The sequence below is a fragment of the Physella acuta genome, unplaced genomic scaffold (genome assembly GCF_028476545.2).
Source record: "Physella acuta isolate Inbredline_101_S28 unplaced genomic scaffold, ASM2847654v3 ptg000969l, whole genome shotgun sequence".
NCBI lineage: Eukaryota > Metazoa > Mollusca > Gastropoda > Physidae > Physella > Physella acuta.
This window is the reverse complement of record NW_026732486.1, coordinates 585,118-596,879: the sequence shown is the minus strand read 5'-3', so window position 1 is coordinate 596,879 and position 11,762 is coordinate 585,118. Positions and strand designations below refer to the sequence as shown.

Genomic DNA, 11,762 nt, shown 5'->3' with positions numbered 1-11,762 from the left:
AAAAGTAAACCAGTAACCTAAGACCCCCCCCCCTCCCCCAAATAAAAAACCATAGCTTTGACATAACATTATTGATTTGATTATTCCTGTCTTGCTATGTTATAGGCTATATGAACAGCAAATGCTGAAGGCTTTGTATGTAATATATATATATAAAGCAAAGTGGTCGGGTGCACGATAGGGCACTTCCCGGCACCGCAGGCGCTTCAAATTTGGCAGGATCATGCCTTGAGGCGACAGAACACGAAGGCCGGTGCCGGCTGGCCGAAAAGTCCACGAAGAGGGGGTCAAAACTGACCTCGACTGACTGTCGCCTTATATGGGCTATATTACGGAAAAAAACTTTTGCCGAACGACCCCCCTTGATATTTTGTGAGGTGGTAGGAGAACGCCTAGGGGTGTCATAAAAAACTCGGCATATCTGAGAAAACTTCGTAAAGTGGTCAAAACTGACCAGTCGTATTTCCCTATATAATCTTTGTATTTTATTGGAAAAACAGAGGGTAATTTCAACACAGATTTAAGGGTACTTACCCTCTGTACATCATGCTAATTTTTTGCAAGCACATAGATAAATGGCTTGGCCGTTTGGGAAAACTGTCGGTTTGACTCAAAGCCCTCGATGAGGGCTAAAAAGTGACCGTGAATGAAATTCTCCTTATTTGAACTATATAACGAAAAAATCTCTGTCGAAAGACCCCCCTTGATATTTTGTGAGGGGGTAGAAGAACGCCTAGGAGTGTCATAAAAAACTCGGCATATCTGGAAAAACTTCGTAAAGCGGTCAAAACTGACCAGTCGTATTTCCCTATATAATTTTGTATTTTATGTGAAAAACCGGGTAATTTCAACACAAATTTAAGGGCACTTAACCTCTGTATATCTGGCTAATTTTTTGTATGCACCTCTATAGTTGACTAGGCCATATGGAAAACTGTTGGTCAGACTCAAAGCCCTCGACGAGGGCTAAAAAATGACAGCCAGTGAAATTCTCCTTATATCAGTTATATATATATATATATATATATATATATATATATATATATATATATATATATATATATATATAAATTGAAGAACGATCCCCCTAATATTTTGTGAGGACGTAGACCGACCCTTGAGGGTAACAAAAAACTTTATTCCCGTCGGAAATAAAAACCTTTTACGGTCGTTAGATTTGTCCAGATGTGGTGATTTCTTATATAAACAATTGTTTGTGAAAACGTAAACAAAAACTATGTCATTTGGTCTTTGAACAGTGGAAGTATTAAAGTAATATTTTAATAAAATTTTCATAATATTTTAAACTAAAACAAATAATAAAAAGTATAGCATTGTTTAAGTAAATATTTCGTTATCAATTAAGTTATGAATTGTAGTGAAATTGTGAAAAATTAATCGCGAAACATTACCCGCAAGGTTAATTGAACTACAAAAGGCTTCCTAAATAGAATAAAACAAAAATTATAATAAATTTACCTTGCAGGTAATCAGTTTGCTAATACTCCACCCATGTTTGCATGACATGAAATTACTCAAGACTCTTTAAACTTAGGCCCTAAGCACTCCATATTATAGCCAATCACCAATTAATTAATTATTAGAATTCTCAATTTCTTTATTTTAAAACCTAAGCAAAGCTAGGCAGTATGCCTAATATAAACTACTAGCCATCGGTACCCTTTTCACGTGAATTATAGGCCTATATATTTTAAAATGTTGTACTTGTTTGAGAAAAATAATTTATGAAATAGTTATTGGTCAAAACGCAATATGCTTTACTACACGCTGAACGATATTAGTGACAAAGCAAAGAAATAACTAATTAGCTAAAAATCCGACACATTTAACATAACACAGGCACACACTGATTAAGTGACTTGAATGATTCTGTTAAAAATCTGGCTATTCGATGGTCATTATGTTGTTTTTAAGTAATTCGTATTAGTTTGACCGATAAAACTGTATATATTTCATAGCGTACGTCTTGATGAGTAGATCTATAGATCTAGATCTAAATCAAATTTGAATGAAGTAGTTCCTTTCTTTAGACTGAATCAGAAGATTCACATATGCAAAAAAAAAAAAAATAAGTTTGACTTGGTGTGTCTCGATCTCGCACCACCTGCTTGGTATTAAGTACACTATCATCTCAGCTATTTAGGCACCTCATAAAACATGGAGAATGAAAGACGTATTAAAAACTTAACTTACGCGAATATGCCTATTCTTTCAAATTAACTTTTTTATCCCAAATTAGCCAGTTCCATAGCTAAACAAACAAAGATTTCTATAAAATAATTAAGGCCTGAAATAGTTTAATATAGAAATATATTTTTGGAATAGATTCAGGAGTAGATAGAGTCTAAATCTAGCGTCTACGTCTAGTTTTTGCGTAGATTGAGAATAGATCTAGTCAAGATCTAGAATCTCTAGATCTTGACTCCAAATAGGCCTAGATAAAATACATTTTATAAGTTTAGGTCGGAAAAATTGTATAGTATACATTTCATAGCGTACGTAGATCTAGATCTAAATCAAATTTGAATGAAATAGTTCATTTCTTTTTATTCTAAACTCGGCAGATGACGTTATTAGTTAGTGTATAAACATTAGTGACGTCATTGTAATGATTGTTTCGTGGGTTCTTTTTCACAACTATAAACACTTTTCCTGTTGCATAATTAAAACTGTTTTTCTACATTCGAATATGCCTTTATTTTTAATTTTTCTTTTTTATATAAAATGTTGGTTATACATTTAAAACAACTACCATATTATTTTCAACAAAAGTCCGTATCAAGTTCTCCATATATCGCTGAAGATTCTGATGTGATACCCTTGTAAAATATTTTGCGGACAGAGAGAGAGAGAGAGAGAGAGAGAGGGAGAGAGAGAGAGAGAAGTGCGCACATGGGCTTTTATATATTAGGATAACTTACGACCTAGATCTACCAAGTATAAGTCCTTGTTACTTTTTACCAACTCTTAGTAGTTAGTTACAACTTACACAATAGATCTATTGAGTCTGTTACGTCGTATCTAGTACTATCTAGATCTAGATCTAGTGTTAGTTATGATTTTATTGTATTTTACTCCCCATATGTTAATATTAGGCATACTTTAAATCTACAGTTCAATTGCAAATACTAAAAAGAACGTTCAGAAGCTAGATTGTCCACATTATCTATATTAGTAGATCTAACTCTAGTATTAGACGATACTTGTAAATATAGTAAGTAACGAGGAAAACGGAAAAGTGTGCCAAAGGGAGATAATCTTTTCCCAGCTCATTGTTTCAATTTAATTTATTTATTCAGTTTTTTTTTATTAAAAAAGCGGGACAAACTTTGTCAAAAAACGGGATGGCGGAACAGGACACGTTTTTGTTTTGTAAAAAAAAAAAAAAGCGGATTTATTCCTCTTTTGGCGTAACGGTAGGCATTCTGCAACTGAAATAATGGACATTTGACCGTTTTCAACGTATACCATCTGGGATGCCAATTTTGAGAACAGCTGAATGTATGACCGAAGTTTACAAGAAAACCGATAAAGGTCATGCTTGTCGCAGGTGTCTTGGCTGTAAGAAATGGAGATGGTGTTATTGGTTGAATTTATTTTCTGCTTATTTTCATAAACTGAAGTTGAGTCTTTGGAGATATTTCAATCGTACCCAAGCGAACCAAGGCGAGAGATCTTCAGCCAATCTGATTCGACAGCAACCAAAATTCGGATGTTGAAATAATATAGGGAAATGCTATAGGGACAACACAGTTAAAAGCTGTAGGATGAAGATAAGGGTGTGCTAATTTAGTTAGATCGTCTATTGACAGAGACATCTACGTATAACTGAACACATTCCAGATCAAATGTTACTGTAAATGAAAAGAAAAAAATCCACGAAACAACACCATAGCTATGCATTCGTTCATTACATCTTATTCTTACAGAGACAAAAATGGTAATTGATTAAAATTACGCAGCAGTGCTTTTATCTATAAAATTTCAGAGATTTATATCAGAAGTTGATATGAAAATTTGAACATTTGTCAGTTTTAAAAACGTTGCATTATTACATGAAACGTTGAACGCATCATGACAAACTGAAAACATCATGACACATTAAACACATCACGACATGTTGAGTTAACTGTGATTGTACGATTGGCGATTGTTTCATCAAGCAAGTGTTTAAAAGATAAAAAAATCTCTGTGACTGTAGGGCGACCTAGTAGAGACCTAGTGAGGTTACACAATGAGCACCGGTACAATGTTGCTAGCACAACGGCTTACCATGAGCTCGAACCCTGCAAAGTTGGGAAACTTTCATAAGATGACTGACGTGGTCTATAGGACGAAAAATGTCACCCCCCCCCCCTCCAGCTGACAAACTTGACGGTTAGATAAAGTCTAGCCGTTTGCAGCTGGTGTGGTTGTTTTCTTCAAGAAAGAAAACATTTCACAGAAAACTCTTCTAAATTTAGAACTCATGTTGAAGTAAATGAAAATGGTGATAAACGAATTCATAGAGATGAGTCGATAAAAAATAGAGCATGTTGCTATAAATAGAACCCGTTCCCGCCCTTTGATGCTGTAATCTTTGACCAATAGCATCGCGACATCTGCTGTCACGGTAGGTAGCGAACAACCAATGAAAACAACTGATATTAATAGAACCATTTTTATCAGCTTCCGGTCACGGTTTGAAAAGGGACTATTTTTAGTAACACCAGATATCTGACGGCGCCATTTTGTTGTGTTTAAATAAGCAGACGTCAAGCCAATAGTGAAGACAATCACAAGGCCGAATGACGTCAACTCGATGATAACATTTACACTAATAGACACACCCTCCAGGACGTCGCTGTTCTCCGCCACGATAAGTCCAACAGAGGTTTGGTTTGACATGGGGTTGAACCTCAGACCGATGCTGTTGGCCAGATACATGGGAACCGAGTAGGCCATCGAGAATAGACACAGCGCTATGATAAATGTCAAGGCCGTTTTCTTCTGTAAGATTGTCTTGACTCTCAGCGGTAGGACCACACACAGAAACCTTTCAAAGGTCAGGTAGGTTGTCAGACAACCCGCTATTTTGGTTGTTAAAACGTTGGGCCAACCTAGAATAATGAGAGTGATGGCGTCGAGAATATCTCGATCTGACGTCACAACCAGGTCTGTGCTGAGGGTCATGCCAAGAATGGTCAGCAACATGCACATGTCCGTCACAGCCAAACTGACCAGGATAATGTTGGTGCTCTCTTTAAAGCCAAGTTTACAGAAAACGACGATGTTGATGATGTTGAAGATGATGCCAAGAGGGCTGATGATGACGCTGATGACAAGACAGACGAGGACAATCAGACGGTAAGTGTCCTCGTCCATCAGACCCTCGTCTATGGTGGGGATCATGTTGTATTGTAGCAGTTGATATATTTGTTACACAGAGGGCTACTTACTTCTGTCACTGATGTAAGCTACAGGTCTGATATATTCACCTCAAATCTACCAGCTTTTAAAGAGAGGTTTGAGAGATATCAAAAATATTTATAATAAGCGCATGTCTATAAAGCATTATTTTTTAGATAATTACTTTAATTAAAATAGTATAAAGGCAAAAATAAACTAACAATTAGTTTTCTAGAATTAAAAAAAAATATATAAATTAAACACGTAGTTCCATTTTTTACATTTTAATCAATTATTTAAAAAGTTCAATTCAATTAACACCAGCAAACCAACACCAATTATTCGATTTTTTTTTGTGTGGAGAAAAACAATCGTTAGTTTTGTTCACCTGAATCTGAATAATTCTATGACGTCACCAGCAAATCGACTCCAGGTCTGATCGATAATGAAATGATGGGGTATGGGTGAACAAGTGAAGCTCCAGCAGACGACCACAATAGCCCTGGTCATTAAAACTGTCGCAGATAATGTATGTAGACGTATATGGTGGTGTTTATGAGAGACGTTTTTATGTACGGCTTTGTGAGAGATGATGTTGTTCAAGAGAACGTTGTAGAAAATCAACAACAGCTGGTTGTATCCGATGATGGATGTGTTAACCATTGTTTTGATGTACAATATTTTAACAAGAGCCAACAGATTGTGCTCAGAGATTGTAGCGTTATGTACATCAGGGGCGGGTCAAGCGAAGTACACACTACAGGAGTCATGTTAGACGCCAGCTACTGGGGTCGTGGCCTCGGCTTCATATACCTAGACATTCGTGCGTTAAACTTCATATACCTAGACATTTTTGCGTTAAATTTCATATACCTAGACATTCGTGCGTTAAACAGATACGGGAAAGGTTTATTTGATATTAAAATAATTGTAATAGTTTTCAACAACACTCATAGGCGTCAGGCAAAGCTGCTTGCTCTGTCCCATCCTTTACAATATCTCCCCAGAAAGGATCATGACGGACGTCTCAGTCAGCAACGGCGGACGAATTATTACCAGCCCTCGATTCGCTAATGACAAAGATGCCAAACAAGTAGTGAGGATGTGTTGATAGAATTTGTAAAGAGATTGGACTGACCATCAACAACATATGGCATGGAATACAATGCCAACAAGACAATGTTCATGACCAACAACTCAAACGCTATAGGGGCAGACATACGTGTAAATGACCAAAGATAAGAGGTAGTTCATTCACTCAAGTATCTTGGCGCCATACGATCCGATGAAGGTAAGAAGAAAGAAATGCAATCAAGATGCGCCCAAACAACAACAGCACTCAGTAAATAAAGAAAAATATGGCACGATAACAACACTTCTATTGGCACTAAAACTCAGGCAGTCACTGGGTGTTTGTACTCCTGTATGGATGCGAGGCATGGAACATCAACGCAGACCTCCAGAGAAGAATCCAGGCCCTGGAGATGAGAGATGTCTACGGAGACTCCTATGAATCTCATACAGAAATAACAGAACTAATGCAGAAGTCTAAAAAGGGTCCCAAATGTGACTGGTCCCTTTGAGTATCTACTGAGCATAGTCAAAACAAGAATATTGATTTGGAATGGGCATGTCACAAGATCAAACAGCCTATTACTACTAAAAAAATATTGCCAGGGGAAGACAATGACAAGACTGGATGTATGACATCAAGGATTTGACGGGGCTGCCCTAATCAAAGCGACAGAGGACCGAGATGTGTGGCGGAGAATCATAAGGTCAACTGTGGTGCCCCGTACACTCCAATATGGGTTAAAACGATGATGAGTATAAACATTTGAAATATGTTTTTAGTTTGAAATCTGTCCAATTATTTTCCAGTGCTATGTAGTTAGGACTAGGTAGGTGTTATGAAGAACAGTTGAAAACATTACATCTAGGTCAGATAACTCTTTAGTCCTCTGAATGACCTGACCAGAAGGGAAGTGACCAACAATGAGTCAAGTCACGTGACCAGAACACGTGGGAAAAGTCAAACCTTCATAAGGGAGTAGATGTAGTGGGTGTAGTCTTGAGATATTTTGACATTTTGTCACTCAGATATTTTGTTGTAAGACATTTTGTCTTAGAGATATTGACTTTTGATAGCTTTGGTAGCTAGATAATTTGTTTTGGTGTCATTTGTGGTCGGTTAACTTTTCCTTACATAATAATTTATCTTGAGACATTTAGTCCTGAGAGATTTTGTCCTGTAATTTTTATGTTGCCACCATTTTACGAAAAAAATTCATAAAAACGTTTTTAAAACAAGCTTTTATGTAATAATGCACTAAAAAGTAAAAACTAAATACATTTCTGTAAATGTATAATAATATAAACTATTTAAATAACTATAAAGAAAAGCTTGGGTCATTTTATAATCTATTGGATACCTTTACAATATTTAGGAAGAGACACAAGCTTTTCTTTATAGTTATTTAAATCGTACTGTATTATAAATATTTAAAGAAAATTATTTATCTTCTACTTTTTAGTGCATTATTACACAAAAACTTGTTATTAAAACGTTTTTATGAAGAAAAAATTCCGTACTTTAATTTTTTTTAAATTGACAATAGAGTTGCATGAATAAAACTAATGAACGTGATAACGCGTGTATGATAGCGCGGAATAGTTGGATAAGACAGCCTACTAATTCGGAAACAATTTTACTTCATTCATAAAAAAATTAATTAGGCATCCAATTAAGTCAAATTTAATGTTAGATTGCATTGTCTTCAAGTCTTGACCCACTTGCCAACTTTGAAGAAATCTATCAGTTAGAAGGGCCCGAAATTTCGCTCAGGCGTTTTGGTCTAGACAGACAGACTGTCGACAGACATAGGAAGCAAGTTAAATTAAAGCTTGTAAAATAAACTGGGAGTCATCTCCCCTAAACTTTCTTGAATATTCTTATATAAAAAAAAACTGGCTATGGCAACTCGGGGTATAGACATGATTTTTAATTACTTAAACTTTTTTAAAATGGAAAAGAATCTCGTAGAAAAAAAAAGAATTGCGCACCAAGTGAATGCCAAACAAAATGTGTATAATAGTGAGGAATATTATTAGTACTTTATAAATTCACATGCATTTTTTGAGAAATCAGAAACAGCGTAAATTTCTACTTCCGGTAAACGGAAATTACTAAAAATTTGAAAGAAGGCAGAGAATTAAATCTTTTACTTACATGTGAAATGTCATTTATTTATCTCAAATAGTACTCAAGTTATAGGCTTTTTAAAAAAAATGAAAGTAGAATAAGTTCCACTTCCGGTTACCGGAAATCGCTGAAAAGTTGATACCGATCTACAAATGTGAAATATTTACATATGAAATTTCATCAACCTAGCTGTAGCGGTACTCAAGTTAGCGTGTTCACAGACACAGATACATACACACACACATACGCACACACATACATACGGACAAAATTGCAAAACTATGTTTTTCCGACTCTTGGATGTGTTAAACGTCGAGATTAGTTAAAAATCTCGATTTTTTTTGTTGCACGATTACAATGCTTTCTCTATACTTCTTATACGAGAAAGTAAAAAGTGGTGCAGGCCAAACTTTTTTTAATTTTATAAACGCCACTCTTTAAAAGATGGCATGACCCACACTTTAAAAAGATGGCTTGACCCACACTTTAAAAAGATGGCTTGACCCACACTTTAAAAGATGGCTTGACCCACACTTTAAAAGATGGCTTGACCCACACTTTAAAAGATGGCATGACCCACACTTTAAAAGATGGCTTGACCCACACTTTAAAAGATGGCTTGACCCACACTTTAAAAAGATGGCTTGACCCACACTTTAAAAGATGGCTTGACCCGCACTTTAAAAGATGGCTTGACCCACACTTTAAAAAGATGGCTTGACCCACGCTTTACAACGAATTCACCTTCATTATTATTTACTGTTGCTGTACATTTTCGTTTTAGCAGCTAAAAAACCTAAAATATAAATGTTGATTATGCTAACACTTTACAATTTTTAATTGCAAAAAGGATATTAATGAACTTTTGAAAATAACAATGATTGAAATAGATAGCTTAGATATTGTATTGTTTGCCAAGATAAAATAATTTTCAAGATTTCAAGATATAGAAAATTAATGTTTGTCTTTTACATACAGACTTCGTGTGTCTCAAAATTTCTTTTCGAAATAAAGAAAAAGCAATCAACCTTAAAGTAAACCCTTTCACAGTTACACACACAGAAACAAACATACAAACACACACAGAAACAAACATACACACACATAGACACGCCCTCGAGAACGTTGTTTTCTTCGTTTATTTTTGTAGACAAAAAAAAAACAAAAACAAAACAAACAACACCACTTAGAATAGATAACACGAAAGCTAGAATATGTAATAGAACTAAGCAATACATTTTCTCGTTTGTACGAATCATATTTTTAATAGTAGAATTTTTCAATTTTGGCAGACAAGACATCACGATAGTTAAACATTACATTGAAATAGTCATCGTATATTGGCCCAGCCAGTTAGCGAAGTCAGAAATACACTGTCTCAACGGATATTGGCCACACGACTCGGCCAGTTCGCGAACTGGCTGTTCACCTTGCTGGTTGTTACCCAATGCCATCAGTATAAGTTTTTGTCTGTTTGTTTACCATTCGTACTACATTGTTCGTTAACACGAGAAAATATTTTCGCGAAAATGTTTCTAAATTTAGTACTCATGTTAAAGTAAATAAACAAACTCACTGTGGAGTTCAGGCAAATGAAGATAAAAGATATGGCGGCTGTTGTTAAAAATAGAAACCTTTCCCGACCTTTGACATTATAATCTTTGGCCAATAGAACGGCGACATCAACAATAACAGTAGGTAGAGAACAGCCAATGAAAACGATGGAAATTAACAGAACCATTTTAACCACATTCCGGTCACGGCTCGAAAACTGGCTAGTTTTAACAACAGCAGAAATATTTTGGCGCCTTTTTATCGCATTTAAATAAGCAGAAAGTAGACCAATAGTTAAGCAAATAACTAGGATAAATGACGTCATCTCGATGATAACATTTACACTAATAGACACGCCCTCTAGGACGTCGCTGTTCTCCGCCACGATAAGTCCAACAGAGGTTTGGTTTGACATGGGGTTGAACCTCAGACCGATGCTGTTGGCCAGATAAATTGGAAACGAATAAGCGATCGTGAGCATACACAGCGCTATGATAAATGTCAAGGCCGTTTTCTTATGTAAGATTGTCTTGACCCTCAGTGGTAGGACCACACACAGAAACCTTTCAAAGGTCAGGTAGGTTGTCAGACAACCCGCTATTCGGGTTGCCAAAACGTTGGGCCAACCTAGAACAATGAGAGTGACGGCGTCGAGGATATCCAGATGCTCTGAAGTGACGCCCACATACAAGGTCACGGAAATACCTAGATACGTCAGCAGAGTGTAGGTGTCCACCACAGCCAGACTGACCAGGATAATGTTGGTGCTCTCTTTAAAGCCAAGTTTACAGAAAACGACGATGTTGATGATGTTGAAGACGATGCCTAGGGGACATAAGATGATGTTGACGACAAAACAGATGACGGCTACATGATGGTAGGAGTCAGCGTCCATCAACCCAGCAGCTCTGTCTGTCGTCATCCTGATCGGGACGTAGCTCGGCCCAGTCGAACTGGAGCTGTTTACAGATGTACTTGGTACTCTGGCCAACTGTCAATCATGTTGACAGACGGTCAACTTCACAGACAGACACATTGGAAGATAGACACGTTGACATATAGTCAACTCGACAGACAGCAAAGAGACCGCCACCTAACGCTTTGTGCAAAAAGTCTGCAGCTTTGATATTAAATCTATAAAACGTCTATCATTTGTGTACCATACTTGAGTTTGGAATTTAGAATTTTAAACACTCGACGTTTAAATGAAATAGTCAACAATTATATGGTATAATTTTAAAAATGACATTTCAAAATTCTTTGTTACCTTTTGATTATTTAAAATAACCTTAATTTAAGTTGAGATGATTACTAAGAATAGTCGCTTGCGAACTGTATAATTTGGATATAAGTTTCAGTATATATTTTATAGTGTCGATGTAATGTATACTATTTGTGATGATGATTACTTGTGACGTCATCAGCTATTAACCCCACCCACCCCCTTTCTGATCAATGATCACTACTGGCATAGTGACGCGAGATAGAAAGATGGTTGTTGTTAAAACTTTCAGCTGTAAACATATTATGAGACAGATGTAAACATAGCATGTGAGACAGCTGTAAACATATTATGAGACAGGTGTAAACATATGAG

General features: G+C 36.2%; 2 protein-coding genes across 2 annotated transcripts; both read right to left on the bottom strand.

Annotated features, from left to right (window-relative positions):
* Nucleotides 1-4,248: 4,248 nt before the first annotated feature.
* LOC131954029 (uncharacterized) lies at nt 4,249-5,412 on the bottom strand. The gene is made up of 2 exons (XM_059317511.1): nt 4,851-5,412; nt 4,249-4,307 (listed from the first exon to the last, which is right to left on the bottom strand). Exons 1-2 carry the CDS (start codon nt 5,410-5,412, stop codon nt 4,249-4,251), a joined length of 621 nt encoding a protein of 206 aa, XP_059173494.1.
* Nucleotides 5,413-6,803: 1,391 nt separating this feature from the next.
* Nucleotides 6,804-11,087, bottom strand: LOC131954028 (uncharacterized). The gene is made up of 2 exons (XM_059317510.1): nt 10,509-11,087; nt 6,804-6,887 (listed from the first exon to the last, which is right to left on the bottom strand). The coding sequence occupies exons 1-2, from the start codon at nt 11,085-11,087 to the stop codon at nt 6,804-6,806; spliced, it is 663 nt and encodes a 220-aa protein (XP_059173493.1).
* Between the last annotated feature and the right edge of the window lie 675 nt (nt 11,088-11,762).

What these genes read in the sequence shown, in the direction of transcription:
- LOC131954028 (XM_059317510.1), bottom strand. Translation starts at nt 11,087, where the DNA reads ATGACGACAGACAGAGCTGCTGGGTTGATGGACGCTGACTCCTACCAT. An exon ending in TAGAGGGCGTGTCTATTAGT is followed by an intron (nt 6,888 to 10,508) that starts GTAAATGTTATC and finishes TCTCATCTCCAG; the next exon opens with GGCCTGGATTCTTCTCTGGA.
- LOC131954029 (XM_059317511.1), bottom strand. Translation starts at nt 5,412, where the DNA reads ATGATCCCCACCATAGACGAGGGTCTGATGGACGAGGACACTTACCGT. An exon ending in GAACAGCGACGTCCTGGAGG is followed by an intron (nt 4,308 to 4,850) that starts GTGTGTCTATTA and finishes CCAACTTTGCAG; the next exon opens with GGTTCGAGCTCATGGTAAGC.